The sequence below is a fragment of the Cannabis sativa genome, chromosome 4 (assembly GCF_029168945.1).
Source record: "Cannabis sativa cultivar Pink pepper isolate KNU-18-1 chromosome 4, ASM2916894v1, whole genome shotgun sequence".
NCBI lineage: Eukaryota > Viridiplantae > Streptophyta > Magnoliopsida > Rosales > Cannabaceae > Cannabis > Cannabis sativa.
The window spans coordinates 51,241,639-51,263,457 of NC_083604.1; the positions used below are offsets into that span (position 1 = coordinate 51,241,639).

The 21,819-nt window shown below is 32.8% G+C and overlaps 1 protein-coding gene and 1 long non-coding RNA gene across 2 annotated transcripts; one reads left to right on the forward strand and one right to left on the reverse strand.

Moving 5' to 3' along the window:
- Positions 1 to 4,095: 4,095 nt before the first annotated feature.
- LOC115724542 (uncharacterized) lies at positions 4,096 to 7,061 on the reverse strand. The gene is made up of 3 exons (XR_004013220.2): positions 6,931 to 7,061; positions 6,716 to 6,789; positions 4,096 to 4,623 (listed from the first exon to the last, which is right to left on the reverse strand). It is a non-coding gene; the product is annotated as an uncharacterized LOC115724542 (long non-coding RNA).
- A 142-nt stretch (positions 7,062 to 7,203) lies between these two features.
- On the forward strand, positions 7,204 to 11,869 carry LOC115712841 (PHD finger protein Alfin1). The gene is made up of 5 exons (XM_030641231.2): positions 7,204 to 7,746; positions 7,890 to 7,922; positions 9,078 to 9,306; positions 10,990 to 11,119; positions 11,245 to 11,869. Exons 1-5 carry the CDS (start codon positions 7,650 to 7,652, stop codon positions 11,515 to 11,517), a joined length of 762 nt encoding a protein of 253 aa, XP_030497091.1. The 5' UTR covers positions 7,204 to 7,649; the 3' UTR covers positions 11,518 to 11,869.
- The last annotated feature ends 9,950 nt before the right edge of the window (positions 11,870 to 21,819 follow it).

Genomic DNA, 21,819 nt, shown 5'->3' on the forward strand with positions numbered 1-21,819 from the left:
CCCTAACAAAGTGAGTGAATTTCGACCCATAGCTTGTTGTAATGTCTTGTATAAAATTATTACCAAGTTAATTTGTAGCAGACTCAAGCATATATTGCCAGATTTGGTTGCTCAGAACCAAGGAGGTTTCGTTCAAGGTAGATATTTCGCCCATAATACAATGATATGCCAAGATTTGCTAAGGCATTATGGAAGGAAACATTCAAGGCCCAACTGTATGATTAAATTAGACCTTCAAAAAGCATATGATACACTTGAGTGGGGATTTCTTGAGGAGATGCTAATTGCTATCCAGTTTCCTAAGAAGTTTATACAATTGATCATGCAATGTGTGTCTACCGCGAGGTTCTCCCTCCTTTTCAATGGCTCTCTTCATGGTTTTTTTCGAAGCCAAGAGGAGGCTAAGGCAGGGAGATCCCATGTCTCCTCTCCTATTTGTACTTGGAATGGAGTATTTGAGCAGAATAATGGGAGTAGTGGGAAAGAAGAAGGAATTTGATTATCATGAAAGATGCAGATCCATGAAGCTAACACATTTAATTTTTGCAGATGACGTATTATTATTATTATTTTGTAAGGGTGACTTTATCAGTATTCATCTCATGCTACAGGGTTTGAAGCTGTTTTCTCAGACTTCTGGTTTGCTTCCTAAGAATAGCAAATCGTAAATCTATTGTTGTGGCATGGAGGAGAAAGAGATTCAAAGAGTAGTTAATGTCTCGGGTTTCACTAAGCAAGAGGTACCTTTTAGGTATCTTGGCATTCCTATACGTGCCAAGAAAATTTCAGCAGCAGAGTGCAAGATTCTTGTTGAAAATATGACTGGAAGAATTAAAACATGGAGTTCTCGGAATTTTTCCTTTGCAGGGAGAAGTGTGTTGATTAGTTCTGTTCTTATGACCATACATACTTACTGGAGTCAAATATTGCTTCTTCCAACAAAGGTAGTTCATGAAATAGAGGGTATATGTAGAAGTTACTTATGGAAAGGTACAAGTCAAATGGTTGGGTCAGGAAACATTGCTTGGGCTAAGATCTGTAAGCCAAAGTCAGCAGGAGGGATCAGTTTCTTGAGTATAACTGATTGGAACAAAGCTGCTTTAATCAAGAACATCTGGTCAATTGCAACAAAAAAAGACAACTTGTGGGTCAAATGGGTCCATAGTGTCTACATCAAAAATGAAGACTGGTGGGGATACAAAGCCCCTCTCCAAAGCAGTTGGTATTGGAGGAAGTTAGTTGAGCTCAAGAATGAGCTCAAAAACCGAATAGATCCTGCTATCTTTATCAATAATAAATATATGATTGCTGCAGGTTACAAAATGTATAATCAGGCTGAAAATCATTACCATTGGAGCAAACATGCTTGGAATAGACTCAATATTCTCAAGCATTGTTTTGTGGTGTGGATTGCTTTGCTGAATAGACTTAAAACAAAGGATAGGTTGCTCAAATATCATATTGTATCAGATGATAGATGTTTATTTTGTCGTGGGAATTCTGAAACTGTTGAGCACTTGTTCTTTGAATGTTCTTTTTCACAGGAATGCATACATCTTTTAGAGCAGTGGTTTGGTTGGAAGATGGCCCTCACTCCATTACAGGGGCTGCTTCGGAAATTGGACAGAGTTAAGGGATGCAAATTTCGAAAGAGAGTGATTATGGCTGGTATAGTAGCATTGGTGTACAATATTTGGCTGACAAAAAATGATGTATTTTTTATGAGGGGGCTGCTAGTGTTCAAAACATTTTTCAACAAACAAAGTGGCAAGTTAAGAATAGAATTACTTTTGTTATGCCAAAGAATGTAAAGAAAGAAGAAGTTGAATGGTTTGAGAAGTTGTAAGTAATAGTGGAAATTGTATAGAATCATATGACATCTCTTGATGGTCATTAGGTGTAAAATTGTTTGTGTGGAATGAAAGTCTGATTCATCAAAAAATTATTTAGAATACATGTTATATGTAATTATTATTTATATTAAACGATAATTCTCGTATTATAGAAAAAATCCCAATATATATATATATTTCTGTACAATAATAATAATAAAATATATATTTCATCTTTCATTTATTTTTCAAGTCTCTAACCTTTCAATTCTTTCTTGCAGATGATTCACAATCTTTAATATTATCGAGAGAAACAATGAAACATCTGCATAATTTCTTTTTTCTTTTTCTTTTGAGAGAAAGTATATGTATAATTATTAGCAGAGATTGTGTGAGTTTTGAAATTTTACTGTAATTTGTAATTTATATACAATACTTGTCATGTAGTTATTTATTTATTTATTTTTATTAGCAGAGATTAGGGATATCAATATATTATTCATAGAAGGATATAGTGCAAATTTAGAGTGTGGTTACTGTGTTTCAAGTCTAAAGAAAAGACGAGGTTATTTTATCGTTTTTTATTGTTTATGTTTATTTATTAAACTCTAGCTTTTAGAGAAAAATATATGCAAGTCTACCGAATCTAGAGTATTATAGATTTATAAAGATACTCTAATTTCTTAAACACACATTATTTGAAAGAAAACTTACATGAATTATAATTATTTACATTTGATTGGATTCATAAGTGAGATACGGTGATAACGATGACTTTAAATTTAGTAGTGACTATAAGTAAAAAATAATTGTAGTAGTGACTATATAAGTGAGATACAGTGACAATAATGACTATGAATATAATGATTACTATTAGTGAGACATGGTGATGACAATAATTTTGTATAACGACTACAAGACAATGATGACAATAATTTTGAAATCGTATATTCTATTTTCTATAGATTTATTTGTTAGAATTTGGGGATAAGATAAATGAAGTTCCATCTCAAAACTAATTGGCAATTGGAGGAGTAGCCTATTCATCTTATATATCACAATTTATTTCCACACATTAGCAATGTGGGACTAACTCTTAATACACCATCCTCACGTTTGGGCCTAGAAAGTGTGGGTATAACGAACGACCTTTAAGAGACCACAAGACCAAACATGACATTTAAAAGAATCCCACAAGGTCAAATATCGAGAAATTTGTGGGTGTACACGTCGAGAAATTTGTGAATTTTGAAACAGGTTACAGACCCCAACATTAGAAATTGGCACACATTGGCCGAAATGTCCTAAATGGAGGTTAAAGGGGAGACAGCGAAAGTATCTATTTGGACCAGTAGCACTTTGACTCACAACGGATCACAAACGACTTTTTGGACTGGTGGCACTTTGGGGTTACAACGGATCACAAGTGGCTCTGATCCCATGTTAGAATTTGGGGATAAGATGAACGAGGTTCCATCTCAAAACCAATTGACAATGAGAGGAGTAGCCCATTCATCTTATATATCACAATTTATTTCCACACATTAACAATATGAGACTAACTCTTAATATTATTAGTTGTATTTTTTTGAATCTCTAATTTGTTTAAGAGTTCTTTAATATTTATTCTCTTTTGTACTATAAAAATAATTACTTATATTATCACTTAAAAAAATAAACAATCATGCACAAAGCACAAATATGAGAAAAATAGTAACATAAGTTTCCTCTCATATAAAAACAAAGAGAAATCTTCATTGAGGAAAATAAAATGAAAAAAAGGAAAAGTGAAAATGAGATAAATTTATATAGAGATTAATTAGAGAGAAGAGTTCCTTAAAAAAAATTAGAGAGGAAGGAAGAGAGAGACCGAGAGAGTGGTGTTATGATGCGGACCGTGGTCCGTGGTATACTGGTATTGTTATTAACTAGGGTGGCGTTTGGTAACACTTTTGTTTTTTAATTTTAAAAACAGAAAAATAAAAGTAGATTTTTTGTTTTTAAAATTTTATTTTTAAAAAACAAAAATGTGTTCTATAACTACTTTTGTTTTTAAATTTTAAAAACAGAAAACAAAAGTGTGTTCTGTAACCACTTTTGTTTTATAATTTTAAAAACAGAAAACAAAAGTGTGTTCTGTAACCATTTTTATTTTTCAATTTTAAAAACAAAAAACATAAATTTTGATTTTTTTTTTAAATAAAAAATTATGAATATCATTTATTTTTATTTTTAAACAAATATATAAAAATTATAAAAAAAATCAAATAAAAATACTCATTAACATTTTAAAAAATTCAAGTAATTTAAAATCACGAAATACATTATCTATAACACAAAACCGACAAATTCATAATAAAATATGAACTAATAATTGTCTAATCTTGAAGAAAACTATTAAAAAAGTTCTAATTGTTAATAATCTTCACCCATTATCTTCATCGTCGATTTGCTCTCCATATATGATCAGCAATTTCATCACGGACATTAGCCATTTCACTACACTAAATCCTATGCCAGTCTCTTTCAGTAAAGACTTGAAATCCTTGTGCTTTTGTCTTAACAGATTGTATTTGTTCCTTAATTGCGTATCAGTGTAACTTCTCTTCGCTTGTGCATAAAGCTCCTCCTTTATACGCTTCCATGATTGCTTTGTAAAGGTTGTAGTATTCCTATTTCCCTTCAAAACTTCTTCTTCCATAAGTTCAATAAAAATTTCTTCATGTTTTTCAAGCTAAACAGAAGCTTCGCTATTATCAATAATAACCACCTCGCTATCTGTTCCTGTCATCTATTCAATCTACATGTAATTATAAAACTAATTCTATTCAATCAATAATAACAAGTGTTGGATATCAATATATAAAGCTCACTAACACATTCAAGCATAAACTAATCCAATCCAATCCCATTCCAACAAAGTAACAATAAAATTAAGAAAAAAAAAATTACAATCATTGTCTTGTCTCTAACAAAATAAAAATCTGCACAATAATTTTCTCAATATAAGAATCAATTTCAATAAAATGGGTATATGATATGATGACACTGATAATCTAGCAGAGTATAACAAGATGAAATTAAAGTTACTGCTGAAGAATTTATTTTTTATAAGGTAACTTGGCTTTGATGACAAGTTTAATTGACAAGTTGAAAAACTTATGTAAAACTCACTGAGAGACGGGTAATTAAAAATGAGAGCTAATGACGTAATATATAAAAAAAAAAAATAGAAAAACAAGGCAAACATTATAGACAAACATGTCCTATATATTATTATCACCAAACTTTTCTCTTCAATCAACTTCAACATCATTATCATTATCACCATTACCATTGTTTCCTTTTTTCCCAAGTACTGATTGATTATAGAGCTTAGCCACCAAAATAAGAAAACGATAGGAAAAATAAAAAGGCATGTAGTTCTCAAGTACTTTAATTACAGTATATCTCTATAGCATATTCTTTGAATTGAGAGAAACTAATAGTAATGTGAACTCACAGAGACTCACCAAAACCATGAAAAGCTAATGAATATTAGTTTTTAAGAATCATTTTACTAGCTAATTGTGATATACACGACATCCCTTATGGTCCTCAAGAATTGGGTGTAGATATAGATGATACTTCCTGATGGTTTTAAAGTAAAAAAAAAAAAAGATGGAGTTTACTACATTTACTATGCTATGGGAAGAATGAGAAACTAATAGTATATATCAAAGCAACTTTTAAGGTCAACTGCAGGAAGTGTGTGATCAAATATTGGCAATAGAGAAGACTAGCTAGGTAGGTCAAAATTTCTTAAGCTCACAGCACAAAAAGTTTAGAGACTAATCACATGAATTTCAGATATAGCTATATATCCAAACAAGATAAGTCAAATGATCAACTTTTATTCATGAGTTTCTAACCTAGTATATGTTATGGTCAATATATATATAATAATAGTCCAATAGAATTATATGCTGTATGTACATTTTATCCAACACCTACTCACAACTAGTTAATCTATTAATTAATTAATAATTTTCTTTATCAAATTTACAAGTAAAACAAACTGTATATATATAAATGATTGAGCACTAGCTATATATTCATTAGTTTTTTCTTTTCTCTCTTTGCCAAAATATTTCAGTGATGGAGAGAGTGAGACAATCTCCTACGTAAATCACATTGTATATATAAAATTCTATTTGGACCACCCACTAGCTGCCATAGTCATTATTTTCCTGACACAGTGAGGAACAAATGAAGGGCTAGATTCATTTTAGAAAGTGTATCTAATGGCTAGAATCAATCAATTTCAATCATGACCAGTAGAATTTCATAATATGTTTTTGTAAAACCAACAACACCTGAGTTTACTCCCCCTGAGTATATATCTCTCCCACTGAGTATCATATACCCCATATTAGAGAATGTATCAGGTTTCTAAAATTATGCTGCAATATAAATTCATGGGAACAAAAAAGAGAACTTGAGACAATATATAGCAACAACAAAAAAGAGAGCGGATATGAAAAATCTTCTACACATTGCGAAATTGTAAAAGAAAATAAGGTAATAAAATAGACTAATCAAAGCTTGAAAGCCATTCCACTAACAACTAAATGCTAGAAATCCAAATAACATAACCTAAATAAGTATAGCAACAACCACTTTTCTCAGCCCAAAAAACCCAAACCCAAAATCCCATTGAACCTAGAGAAATAACATCAAACCCAGAAAATGGCAATCCAAAATCAGGCTCGGCATTGAGATATCAAATCCCAAAACTAATTTGAAAGATTAAATCCAAAAACCTAATAAAAGCTAAGAACAAATTTTCTCAAACAAAAAACCTAAAATCAAAATAAAATACAAGAGAAAAGAGAAAATCATACCTGTAATAGCCAAAAAATCTCTCTCTAGGAAATTTCTTTCACCGTCATGCTTTTCTCATTTTTTCATTTCAAATCTGAGAATGAAGGAATAACAAAAAAATCTGAGAAATAGGGAGATAGAGAGAGAGGCGAGATATATAGAGAGTGGAACAGAGAGCTATATAAATACACAGAGAGAGATAGAGAGAGAGAGATAAAGAGAGGAAGAGATTTACCTGTAATGGTGAAGATGAAGCCATGGAAACTTGTCTGAAGGTGGTGATTAACGAGAGAGAGAGAGAGAGAGAGAGAGAGAGAGAGAGAGATAAAAGTGTTTTTAAAATTTTTTAAAATCATCTAAAATATGTTTTTAAAATTCACTCCATTCTGTTTTTTAATTTTAAAAATAAAAAATAAAATAGAGTTATCAAACACAATTTATATTTGTATTTTCAAATTTTTAATTTTAAAAACAAAAAACCATTTTTAAAAGGGTTACCGAACACACCCTAAATAAATAAAAAAAATATTTTTTTTTTTGGAGGAAATAAAAAAATATATATTGATAGGTAGCAGTTTAATATTTTTAGTTTCCCCTCCACTCCTAACGTCAAATCTCTGCAAAAATTTCCAGTAAACAACAAACAAACCCTAATAAACTTGTCACCTCCAATCGAACCCCTAACAAAACCCTACCCTAACTCACACGTTGGGGTTTCTAGGTTTTAGCTTTATTCATTTCGTTTCTCGATTGAATTTCTAATTTTTACTTAGGAATTCAGCACGTCTCTGTAATTCATTCATTTGCATATTGGACACTTTTGTTTGTTTTTTCCCCTTGGGTTGGATTTCAGGATAGGGTTGACATTTGAATTGGTGTTGTGGGTTTGTTGTTTCTGACGAACAAGAGAGAAACTGTGTAGAGAGAGCTTGAGAGAGAGAGATAGAGAGAGCCATGGAAGGCATACCGCACCCAATACCTCGAACTGTGGAGGAAGTCTTCAGCGATTTCAAAGGCAGACGCTCAGGCTTGATTAAAGCCCTAACTAATGGTTTCTTTTCCATCTTTCTTTATATGTTTTCTCTCTGCTCTATCTATCTTTCCTTTTCTCCCTTTCTCTTATATTGGGTATGTATCAATTATACTGTTTCTTGTTATAATTTTATCTTTTTCAAATTTTATTTTTCTATGCAGATGTCGAAAAGTTTTACCAGCAGTGCGATCCCGGTGGGTTAGCTCTTTTCCTTCAAATGTTGTTTGGAGAGTTGTATTTGTTTCCAATTTCGCCAAAATTTTTTATATTTTCCTAATTTATGCTACTGGTGGGTATAGACAACAATGGGTGAATTAACTTTGTCACCCTTTTTACTACCGATAGTAATTGAGATTTTTTTTTTGGAAGTCATTTTAGTCTTCATACATGGTGGTTTTCCACAAAACTATTTGCAAGTTGGTTTGTTTGTAGCTGTGAAATTGATAGAGTATTTTGGCTTAGTAATTTGTTGAGTTAATAGAATGATAGGAGAAATAGTTTGCTTGCTTGTTTCCTGGGTCCTATACTTTGTAGATGAGCCACACGAGGTTGTAGGAAACCTACTCTGGTTATTATGTCTAGTTTTGCTTTGGCTCTCTCTCTTTTTTTTTTTTTCTCTCTGTGTAATTGACTTGTTTGGTCTGTTTATAATACTACTTTTAGTAGGAAAATTGTCGCTTTTAATTTTTTATTTGAAACTAAAAATGAATTTTGTTATTCATTCTATTTTCTAATTCTAACTGCACTATTGAATGTGAATCACGTAAGATTGAGCTACTGCCATCATCTTTACAACACTTATTCTATATTCTAATTCTAACCGCACTCTTGAATGTTCATCTGCTTTCTTTAGTGTTAACTTTGGAGTCTTTCGACACAACACACCATGCAGTCTTAAATTTTAGAACAAGTAACAAAATAACAATATAGATTACTGAATATTCAATATATTTTTCTAACACCCATTCTCAGTTTTGGTAGCTCGGTACTTCTTTTACGATTTTGAGATAATTGTATATAAAGAGAAGTGTTCTGTCTTTTATTTGTATCTAAATGTTTGATGGTTTGAACTTTGAGGTCTATTTGAATGTTATGGTGAAAGCAATTAACTGAGATTCTGTTTCCTTCAAAGATATGTTAAATAATATTTTTAAGTTAGATTTTATTGGATGTTGGTACTTTTACACTTTCATGTTAAAATTTATCTGTTGATGATTTAGACGGGAAAAAATTATGTCATCGTTACTTATTACATTTGTTCTCCTATGCGTTTGAGTTGAAAAGACATTCAAAGTAGCGTTAAACTTGACTTTCCTAGTTTTGATATTTCTAATGATTGTGCTCTACAGAGAAGGAAAATTTGTGTTTGTATGGACTTCCAAATGAGACATGGGAAGTCAACCTACCTGTTGAAGAGGTGCCTCCTGAGCTTCCTGAACCGGCCCTAGGTATAAACTTTGCGAGGGATGGGATGCAAGAGAAGGACTGGTTGTCATTGGTTGCAGTTCACAGCGACTCATGGTTGCTTGCTGTTGCGTTTTATTTTGGTGCCCGCTTTGGTTTTGGTAAGAGTGAAAGGTATGATCCATTTTTCTCAGCCTATGCACTTATAGAACATGTGATTTGACACCATAAAATTTATTTTTATAGTAACTTCTCATTTTTTTTTTCAGTTCTTCTGATTTATGTTTGTTGATTTGTATTTGTGGTATATGCTATGTGGAATGCCTTAATTCATTATGATATATCATGTCTTGCATATGCTCTTTGGTATGCAATTAGTTTCCTCCTAGGTTTCTACTGTATTATAACATGTGTGGAATGTTTTTTTTTTTTATGTTCTTTTTATCTTTTTATTGATAATTATAAATAGAAACTCCAGTGACAGAATTGTGTTTTTCTTTTCAAGGGAATGAGTAAAGAAATTAGTAACTGTTTTCTATGATGCAAAGTTGGGGAGTGATGGTCCATTGAAAATGAAATTATTTTGTTCATATAGTAATGCTTAGGCATCCTTGATTGTTTTATTTCTGTTGTTTCTTCCACTTCTTTCTCTCTGTGTGTGTATTCTCTTGCAGAATGGTATGGTCTAGCTCAAAACAATTTTGTTTTGTTTTCACTTTGGGGAAGACAAATTCTTTGTGCTCTAGAAAATTCATACTCTCACCTGTCAGAGTAATCGTTTTCTAATGATCATGAGATTTATTTTAACTTTCCAGACCTTATTCTTGCTTCTATTCTTTAGGCTACCATATTGGGCATCTATGTTTGGAATCAAGCTTCAATTTCTTTTCCTCAGCTCAGGCTACTAAAATTGATAAGTTGACTTGTTAGAAAGATTCAGTTATAGTAATTTTGTACAACTTTCAGTATAGGATGTTGCAATCAATGTTGATACTTCAATTACTAGCGTGCAACTTATTCTACTTAGAGTTGCTTGTTCACACCATGTTTTCACATTCTACAAATTACTAGTTATTGTTGTTATGATGTACTGTTCTTAGTTGTGGTAATCTAAGAGGGCTCGACAAGAGTTGTACAGTGGTAGTGACTTAGTACAATCAAAAGAATAATAAATATGGAACACATTAATTTTTTTTTTCCCTTGATTGGGAAATTTCTTCTTTTTCAATTGTACATTGAATTGGTGTGACCTGAACAATTTTGTCACTGTAATTTAGAAGCTGCTTGCTTAAAGAAAATAGTATGTATTTATATATTATTATTATCTTTTGCTTGAAGTTCTGGCAAGTCTCTTGACTCATCTTATATTGGCTTTGCCTGCAACTAAGATGTTGGTAATTTGATTTGTGTTTTATACAGATTCAGGTGCTAGGAAACTAAGAGAATCTTGCATGTACTGCACAGATCAATTGTATATTTTCAATTCCTTAGACAATTAATTTATGCATCAAATCGAACATAGATAGTTTACTTTATATGGTATATAAGCCATGGTCCTTTCCTGTATAAATTCTTACTTGCATCGATTGCAGAGTATATTCCTGGCTGTATAAATTAGCGTCTGTGTTAGTTTGTTGGTATCTTTTTGTTGATGTCTCTTTCTTGTGTAATTGGCTTACACAACATTTAAATACTTGGAAGACAAATCTATTGGCTATTATGTGCTTTTTAAATCCTACACGATTTTAGGAAATATTGCCACCTTGCCATCCAAGATTAATGTGCAAATTTACTATTATTAGCATCATATTAAATTAAAAGTCATAGGGTTCCCACTTGTTTGATTGGAATTTGCAGGAAAAGGCTTTTTCAGATGATAAATGATCTTCCCACCATATTTGAAGTAGTAACGGGGAGTGTCGTCAAACAATCAAAGGAGCAGTCTGCTACCCAGAACAATAGTGGCAAAAGCAAATCAAGTGGCAAGGTGGGAATAAAAGAAGTTGTATCACTCATCCTTTCTACTATCTATTTGCTTTTATTTTAATTTTTTTTTTGTTACCTTCATACTTTAATCATCTTTTGCTACATGAATGTCTGTCTTTTAAGCAGTCACGACAATCTGAGTCCCAACCCAAGGGAGTAAAGATGTCTTCACCACCAAAGGATGAGGATGAAAGTGGTGAAGAGGAAGAAGAAGATGACGAACAAGGTGCTACCTGTGGGGCTTGTGGAGATAACTATGGTGCCGATGAATTCTGGATCTGCTGTGATGTGTGCGAGAGATGGTTCCATGGTAAATGTGTGAAGATTACACCAGCCAAGGCTGAGCACATCAAGCAGTACAAGTGCCCTGGTTGCAGTAGCAAGAGGGCTAGAGTTTGAGTTTGAGTTTGAGTTTGAATTTCTGTTCTTAATTTGAAGGCTGATACCAACTTGAAGAAAGCAGACAAGGCCCAGTTCTTCCATTGCCATTGGGAACTAAAGCAGAGTCATTTGTCTATTTTAGTTAAGTGAATTTGAATGACTTGAGACGGGATTCCAAGTTTTGCTACTCCTGTTTTATGTTCTGCCTAATTTTCAAGGAATTTGTTTCTAATATGAATAGTCAGTTGCAACTAGCAATATTATATATGTCCATCCAGTTGTTCTGCATTAATCTCGATCGATGCATACATTAATGTGTTTATGAATTGTTGTTACATTAGTATGAAACACTAGCTTTCTATTTTTTAAATATCTAGTTTCTTTCTTGTTTTAGTTTATAATATAACCTCAATTAATTCAATTGTTTGAGTTTGAGCTATTCTCATCTGCTTGACTTGATTAGAAGTTGAGTTGCTAGCATTCTTTTAAGATAAACTCCATAGATTTGGGAGAATCCATAGTATCTCTTGTGTCGTCAGCGATGTTGCTTGTACTGTAAGATGCATATTACAGAGGATGCTATGAGTCAATGGCCGTGGTCAGCGTATCTCATCTCCCGAGAGGCTGGAAATTCAAAGGTGCACTTCTTATCAGCTAGAAAAGCCATAGTTTGGCCAGTTAAATCAATAATTTACACTTTACAAAAGTTGAAAGAAAAATATGTAAAGATTACCTTTCTCATCTTCTTTTCTTTCGTTATTTCTTTATTTATTTATTTTTTAAAATTTTTGGGAATACCTCGAGGAAGAGAAAAGCAGTGAATCTATTCACATATTATGTGAGATAATTAATAGACTGTTCTATATGGCAATTATATTAGTTAATATTAGAAAAAGGAATATTTGTTTCTTTATAGTGGTATGAATAGAAATAAATTTACAGGTTTTCATAAAAATTCAATCCAATCCGCAAAGTGTGGATATTTGCACTTATGCGGATTAGATTGGAAAATCTAAAGTCTGCACTTGTGCTGATTAGATGTTGATTGATATATAAAAATAACCAATCTAATCTAATTCATGCATATTTATATATGGGTGCACTCTTAATATGTATTACTTATGAATGAGTAATATTAAAAAAATTAAGTTTTTATGATTAATTTTTTTATTTAATTAGAAAAATTTCTCATTTTTACATTATGCAGGTTGGGGTTGTTTCATCAGCTGAAAAAAGATAATAAAAATAAAAATTCGGCAAAAAAATAATAAAAAAAGTTGAGTTTGACTTAAATATTTTTTATATAAACATATTTTTGATATAGTGTAAAAAATGTATTTTTTGATATTTTCTTTAATTAAGTAGCTAATTTAAGCATAGAAATTTAAATTTCTCTTTTATTATTCGCTATCAGACAAAAATTTAATGGTTTAATATTTTTAAAATTAATATTTATAGTTAAAATTGTTTAGTACCCATCAATGGGTGACAAGTGTTCCATTTATGTATATTTTAAAAAAAGAATTATATCAATTAATATTTTAATGTAAAATATAATAATTTAAAATCTAATAAATATGATACAAATACATTTCAAAATACAGTAGATCAAATGTATATTCTATTACTATTTACAAGGAAAATATAATCTAAAACTAAATTTAACATTTCTTTATATATATAATTTTTTTTCTTGCTTTAATTTTATTTATTTTAATTTATTGTTGGACTTAAGACATAAAACAATAATAATTTATTTTATTTTATTGTTAGTTATGTAAAAAAATATATTTTTAATAAATATTAAAAAGTAATTAGTTTAAAATAACTGATCCAATCTGCACTTTTATGGATTAGATTGGATTTGAGTTAATATATGAATTGGATTGAATCCAAAATATTAAATCCGCACTTAGTGCAGATCAAATGTATTATGAGCAAAATAGTACATATTAGATTGGATGAACACCTCTAAATAAAATATTATATTTCTGCAGTTGGTTGAAAGACGGTAGAAAGTATTTGGTATTGCTTCATGACAAAAATGTGAGGATAGATTTGATTTTATATAAGATTATATTATTTAAATAATCATTTGGTATGCCTTTGTTTATTAATACTGCTAATTATTTTTTAAGATATATAATTAAGTATTTAAATTTAAATGTAAAATTCATTATTGTGGTTTGGTTATATTCATAAAAGGGATATTGGCGGCTAAACCACCTGAATTTTACCGTTTGTAACACTTAACCACAAAAACCGAATTTTTGGCGGCTAAACTACCTAAACCCTGGTTCCGTTTTGCTCTGCACACCTCTGTTGAACAAGAAAAGGAACCATCGATGGTTCCACTTACAGAGAAAGAAAAATAAGGAAAAAAAAAGGGAAAAAAAAGAAAGAAAAAAGAAAGAAAAGAAAAAGGAAAAGGAAAAAATTATTTATTTATTTATTTATTTATAATTTTTTTTCTTATAATTTATTTATTTATAATTTTTTTTAAATATTTATAATTATTTTTTAAAACTAATATTACGTGGACCACTAAAATTTTGTCATGTGTACAAGTGTGTACACGCAAACAGTCCATCGTGGCACTTAACTGTGATTTTTGGACGGAGGTGTGCAGAGCAAAACGGAACTAGGGTTTAGGTAGTTTAGCCGCCAAAAATTCGGCTTTTGTGGTTAAGTGTTACAAACCGTAAAGTTTAGGTGGTTTAGCCGCTAATATCCCTTCATAAAATTAATATTAATTAAAATTAAATTTGAGTCCAGACAATTACAAGATATATCAAATTATTATGATACATAATTTTTTAGGAAAGATGTATCCATTAAAGAAGAAAAACCAATCTTCAGGAAACAAAATAAAGATGGAAATTATTGCTTTTCCACAAAGCTTCTTGATTTAAGCCTAAAGCTTTCTTAGCTAGATGATGAGCTGCTTTATTAGCCCCTCTAAGAATTTAGCTATAATTAATTTTAGGGAGACAAGATAGTAAACTTTGAATCTCCAAGATAAATTTATTCAGATAGAGATTGTGAGAATCATTGCTACACATATAGTTAACAAGTATTTTACAATCTGATTCAATGCAATCCGATTGAATAAAATGATGTCGACACCAAGTGAGAGCATGGTGCAAGGCGTGTACTTGCATTATCAAAGGCAAATGGATGCCGCTCCAAGGCATTGTCAAAGTCAAGAATACTTCCCTGTTATTGTTGTGAATAGCCATGCCAAAACCCATTTTGTTGTTTGTTGTATCTTGGGTAGCGTTCACATGAGCCTGAGTTTGTATGTTGGTGGTTGTGATTCACTATGTGTTGGCTACAGTGAGGATGTAGGAAGAATAGTTGAAAGGGAACTGTTATGGTGCTGGTATTGGTCCAAGTAATCTTCAACTCACTGTAGTACATTCATGGGCACTAGAACCAAACCGTGGTGCAAAAGTTCATTCCTGCAATTCTATAATTGTTAAATCAAACAAACAAAAAACTGAAAGTTGCTAGCTGTGAAGGTGCTAGCAGCTAGGTAAGTAAATTCATACAATTGAGAAATGCATGTTTTTCAATAAAAACAAAAAAGTTATTTAATTCTCATAGCTGTTGGACAATTGAACACCTGAAAAGAGCATGAATAGGATCTCATCGTGGTAGTGGCAGCAGAAACAACTTGGTGAAGATAAAGTCCTTCACTTATATAGATTGTGACTGGTTGGAAGAATATCATGGTAAGCTTGCCAAAAAAAAAATATTTAATTTTGGGAGGAGTTAAATTGCTTCCACCATGCTTGGTAAGATTGCCAATTTGGTAAGATTTTGACTGCTTGAGTTCACATCTGCTTCCGCCATCCTTGAGTAGACATGGTATTCCATTATATTTACTTATTGTAAGTGAATATGTGTTGGGAATACTTATTGCAATTAGCCACACTATTTTTTCTCTTTGTATGTCAAAAATGGGAAACTTATCAAATACCACAATATGCAATATCAAAGATCAACCAAAGCACCACAAGCAATATAAAATACACAAATCAAGAATAAAAGTGAGACACCGAGATTTTTACGTGGAAACCCAATGCGGAAAAAAACCACGTGACCGTAGTTCGCTCAAATCATCCACTATCACCAAAGTTTAATAATGGGATTACAAAGTTCTTCTCTAGCAAAACTAGAGGTTCACAACAACATCAAGATTAAACAATCTTGGATCACCAATACAAGCATCACCATCATTATCTCAAAAGATGGATACACAAAAGAAAAGTTTGGGTCTCACCAAGTGGGTATTGTAGAAGAGCACCTTGGAGAGGACAATCGCCAAATCGGAATCGGTAGATTTGAAGCACCTTGCAAGGATTCACCACCCAGAATTTGAGCTAAAATGGATGAGAATCCACCACTTGATCTTCAAAGCAAAATGGCAAAACGCCTTTCTCTCTCTAGCTTTCTTTCTCTCCTTTCCTTCTCTTTTTCTTTCTTTTTCTTTTTGGCTACCTTGCTGCTCACGAAGCACACTCCCATGCTTGCTGCCATTTCTTTTTCTTCTTTTAATTGAATCAAACAAATGGGCCTTAAGCCCTTATTGGTCCAAGCCCAACAAAAGGGGCGGACCCAAAAAATCTCCCCCTTCGCCTCAGTTGGTGGGCTCTACTAAGCCCGCTCTTCTCCTACAAGCTTTAAGCTTCTCTTTAGGCAAAGTCTTTGTCAACATATTAGAACCATTCTCACTGGTGTGCACCTTTTCTAAGTGCAATTCTTTCATCTCAAGTACATCACGAATCCAATGATATCTAACATCAATATGCTTGGATCTTGAATGAAAAGTTGAATTCTTAGAGAGGTGAATGGCACTCTGACTGTCACAGTAGACAATGTATCTTTCTTGTTGCAAGCCCAACTCTTGTAGGAACTTTTTCATCCATAAAGCTTCTTTACAAGCTTCAGTTACATCTATGTATTCAGCTTCTGCAGTAGACAAAGCAACACACTTTTGTAACCTCGATTGCCATGAAACAGCTCCCCTTGCAAATGTCGTCAAGAATCCTGAAGTGGATTTCCTAGAATCACAATCACCAGCCATGTCTGCATCTGTGTACCCATCAAGCATAGGTTCACCATTGCCAAAGCATAAGCACAACCTGGAAGTACCTCGAAGATATCTCAATATCCATTTCACTGCTTCCCACTGAGCCTTACCAGTATTAGAGAGGAATCGGCTAACAACTCCAACTGCATGAGCAATATCTGGCCTCGTACAAACCATAGCATACATCAAACTACCAACTACAAATGAGTAAGGTATTGAAGCCATTTCTTGTTTATCCTTCTCACTTGTAGGACATTGTTTGGAGCTTAGCTTGAAATGGCCTGCAAGTGATGAACTAACTGCTTTAGCTTTGCTCATGTAAAATCTTTCAAGAACTTTTTCAACATAAGCTTCTTGAGATAACCAAAGTTTTCCATTCTTCCTGTCACGAGAAATCCTCATTCTAAGTATCTGTTTCGCCGATCCTAAGTCTTTCATGGCAAAAGACTTGCTCAACTCTTTCTTTAGCATTTCAATCTTTCTGACATCATGGCCAACAATCAACATATCATCAGCATACAACAAGAGAATAAGGAAATCATCATTAGAAAACTTCTTTGTAAACACACAATAATCGGAAGTAGTTCTGGTATATCCATGGCTCGACATGAAGGAATCAAACTTGTTGTACCACTGTCAAGGTGCCTGTTTGAGTCCATATAAGCTTTTTCTAAGCTTGCACTCAAGATTTTCTTTTCCCTTGACTTTGAAACCCTCGGGTTGCTCCATGTAAGTTTCTTCTTCCAAGTCACCATGAAGAAATGTAGTTTTCACATCAAGTTGTTCTACTTCTAAATTCAAGCGAGCAGCTAAACCAAGAACAACTCTAATAGAGGACATTTTCACAACAGGAGAAAATATTTCTTCAAAGTCAATACCTTTCTTCTGACCGAACCCTTTCACAACCAATCGTGCCTTGTACCATTGTGAGCCATTATTTTCAGTCTCATGCCTGTAAACCCATTTGTTCTTGAGAGCTTTCTTCCCTTTAGGCAACTTCACCAAGTCATATGTGTGATTCTCATGCAGGGATCCCATCTCTTCTTGCATGGCTCCATCCCACTCATTCTTGTGCTCATGTAGAATGGCTTCTTAGTAAGTTTCTGGCTCTCCCCCATCAGCGAGCATTACATACTCATGATGATTGTATCTTGAAGTTGGTTTACGCTCTCTTGTCGATCTCCTTACTGGAGTCTCAACTGGTGGTGGTGGAGGTGCTTCTTGATCCTGTTCAGTTGGCTCACCATCATCATCAATTGTAGGAACATCATAATCAATATTCTCACCACAATCTTCATGTTCATCTGCTTCCTCATTGACATGTTCTTCATGGTTTTCCTGTTCATCTCCCCCATGATCATCATGCACTATGGGTGAAGGAACTAAGCTAGTACTCACAGGAACATTAGGAGGGAACTTTTGCTTCTGAACTTTGTCACTGTCTTCAAACATTTGATCTTCAAGAAACACCACATCCCTACTTCTGATAATCTTCTTGTTCATTGGATCCCATAATCTGTACCTAAACTCTTCATGACCGTACCCCAAGAAAATACATGGTTTTGCCTTATCATCAAGCTTGGATCTCTCATATTTAGGAATATGAACAAATGCTCTGCACCCAAAGACTCTCAATTGACCAAATGAGACATCTTTCCCTCTCCATATTCTCTCAGGCACATCACCGTTCAGAGGAACTGAAAGAGAAAGGTTAATCAAATCAATTGCAATTTTCATAGCCTCCCCCCAAAAGGACTTAGGTATCTTGGCATGGGAAATCATACACCTAATCCTTTCTTCAATTGTTCTGTTCATTCTTTCTGCCACACCATTATGTTGAGGAGTTTTTGGAACTGACTTCTCAAGCTTGATTCCATGGAGTCTACAATAGTATTCAAATGGACCCCTGTACTCACCACCATTATCTGCTCGAACACACTTCAACTTTCTTCCAGTTTCTCTTTCAATTTTGGCATGAAGTTCTTTGAAAGCATTGAGCACCTGGTCTTTAGATTTCAAAGCTAAAACCCAAACTTTTCTAGAATGGTCATCAATAAAAGTAACAAAATAAAGTGCACCTCCAAGAGTTCTAGTTTGCATAGTACAGACATCAGTGTGAATCAGATCAATAACATTAGATCTTCTAGATGGTGGACGTGTATTGAAAGAAACTCTATGTGTTTTTCCAACTAAGCAATGATCACAAGTTTTAAGAGGCGTACCTTGAAAATTCGGTAAGAATTGCTTTCTAGCAAGAGTTTAAAGTCCTTTCTCGCTGATATGACCGAGCCTCTGGTGCCAAAGATCAATGTTTGCATCTTTTTGAACTGCATGAATCTCTCCTTTGTGTAGCTTAGCTTCCTTGACATAGAGAGTATTCACTTTCTTTCCTCTCACCACTACAAGAGAACCATTGGTGAGCTTCCATTTACTTTCACCACACTAGTTTATGAACCCCTCATCATCAAGTCTTCCAATAGATATCAAGTTAAGGCGAATGTCTGGAACATGCCTAACATCTTTGAGAATCAATTTGCTACCAACACTGGTTTTCAAGTAAATATCTCCGATACCCACAATCTTTGATGCACCATTGTTTCCCATTCTGACAGTGCCAAAAGTCACCAACAGTGTAAGAAGTGAAGAAATCACTACGAGTAGTAACATGAAATGAAGCGCCAGAATCAATCACCCAACTATAATCTTGGGTGGCAAGGCTAACACACCCATCATCACATACAATGACAACATCACCTTCAGTGGAAACTGTATTAGTCTCTTTCTCATTTTTCTTCCTTGATTCTGCTCTCTTTTCAATATTTTGCAATCCCTTATTAAGTGACCTGGCTTGTTACAATACTTGATATCTTTTCGAGACTTGGATCTTCGTCTAGAACCATGCTAATTTTTAGTCTGACTTCGTCCCCGCCTGTCATGCTTTTCAGTAACAAGAACCCCATAAGAAGAAAAAGATTCACCTTGTGCTTTCCTTCTGGCCTCTTCATTAAGCAAACTATCTTTGATCAAATCCATAGTCAAAGTCCTGTTGACCAAAAGTCAATCACTCACTTATTTTGATGATAAACAAATATTTGATTATTATTTGTTACTAATCTTTTCTTGACCATTTTGCAAGCAAATTCACAAAGTATCAATATTTGCTCGGTAAAGTCAAACATAATCAAAGAAGTGGATTCAACAAGTATATCAACTACTTCATACTTCATAAGATCAAAAGTTTTATCAAGAGATCAAGAATTCAAGACCCTATGCAAAAGAGGACTTCAAAAACTAAAAGTCAAAAGTCAACCCGAAAGTCAAAGTCAACTTTCGGGAAAAAGTCAACTTTGGATCAAAACATGCAAATCAAGTTAGGAAGCTCATCTACATCAAGACTACAAACAATCAAATGGTATAAATTTATTTTAGTCTTGTTAAAGTGATTTGCATAGTATACTAGGGTTTATAAGTACAAGTTTTGGCCCACTCACTAACTTGTGCAACAAGTTTTCTCACACGATAGTCCAAAATTTTTTTTTGATTGAATTTCTAAATCACATTTTGTTTAACTAAGAGAACAAAATTGGAATTTTTGAAATCGGATAATCGAGTAAAGAGTTATGCGCATTTTAGTGCCGAAAAATGCAAGTTTTGAACCTGCCTGATTTTCGGCCTACCTATTGAAAATAGGTAGTCTGTTTTTTTGCAGATAGGTAGTCCGTTTTAAAATAGGTAGTCCGTTTTTCCCAGGATTCTTTTTGAAAAATGTGCTAACGGCTATAAACGGCTACTTTTTGTTCCTACACTATATAAACTTGTTTTTCACTCAAAAATTAAGGTTGGTTGAGCTTCTATTCATCATATAACATCATTCTAAGTGTTCTAAACAAAAGAGTTATCATCTTTTCATAAACACACCAACCACACACACTTGAGCCAAACTTGTTCTTATCTTCTCTAGTGTGCTTGCAATTCTCTCTAGGGTTTTACATTGTTTTCCATCTTATTATAGAGAGTTTGCTTTGTATTTCAAAATTACATATTCATTGTATTGAGAGGTGAGGTTGGCACCGGTAGAAAAACAACTCGGTTGTAGGTGAGGTTCTTGTTGTGAAAAATTGTGTACGCAAGTATACGCAATCGTAACAAGTAATAAAGTGATAAATCGAGTATCGTCTCCACAGGGATTGAAAATTGGAAATTAATTTATAAAACTAATTACTCACAAATTGGTTTCAACAAAAATAAAATAAAGTGATGAGAATATGTAAACAAATTAACGAACACAAACTACGAGGAAAGCAAGCTAGAATTATTAAATTGGCCTAAAAATGCAAAGTTGATATAATGGTGCTAAGGAGTATTGTTGTAAATTGATAATGTCAACTAGGAATTTAAAATGTCATAATCCTTTTTCCAAAGGGTTTATGGTTTAATTCTCTAATTAATTAACATATTCCTATGCCCAATTAATTTTAAGAATACCAATTTAAGCACAATTCCTTTAAGCCATACATGGTAAATAACATATTCCTATGCCATTTACAAACCACATTTTTCCAAAGTGATATTCATGCATCATTCAAGCAATTCCACTAACCCTATTTTTTCCAAAATCAAGATTAGCTACTACTTACTAATGGTGATCAAGCAAAAGTAAGCAATTGCACAATAAACACACTTGAATGAACAAAACCAATTTACTAAACATAGCAACAAAATATCAAATCACAATTCAAGTCAATAAAAATAATTCTAGCAAAAAGAAAATTAACTCATAATGGATTGTGCAAAAATTACAAAGTTTAAAATAATAGAAAGAGGAAAAGAAAAACCCATATTAGAGTTGTCACAATACTCCAAGCTTTTTCTTGCCTAAATCTTCTTCTTCTTCCTTTGAATATTTGCCAATCTCCAAAATGAAAATGCTAAATTAAAACCCTAAATAAAACTCTCTCTCTCTCTCTCTCTTTTTCTTTTTCTTCTTTTTCTTCATTTTTCTCTTTTTTTCCCTTTCAGCCACCTCCTGCTTCTTTTTCAATCCACTCACGCCACTGCCCTTCTCAATTCATCATATATATATAATGTCTTCTTTTTTTCATTTCTATTTTTTTTTCAAATCAAGCCCTCACTTGATTTTCTTTTCTCTTTCTTTCTTTTTTTCTTTTTGGCCCAATCTTTCTTTCTTTTGACTTTCAACTAAAGCCCAATAAATATAGCCCATC

What these genes read in the sequence shown, in the direction of transcription:
- LOC115712841 (XM_030641231.2), top strand. Translation starts at nt 7,650, where the DNA reads ATGGAAGGCATACCGCACCCAATACCTCGAACTGTGGAGGAAGTCTTC. An exon ending in TTACCAGCAGTGCGATCCCG is followed by an intron (nt 7,923 to 9,077) that starts GTGGGTTAGCTC and finishes TGTGCTCTACAG; the next exon opens with AGAAGGAAAATTTGTGTTTG. An exon ending in GGTTTTGGTAAGAGTGAAAG is followed by an intron (nt 9,307 to 10,989) that starts GTATGATCCATT and finishes TGGAATTTGCAG; the next exon opens with GAAAAGGCTTTTTCAGATGA.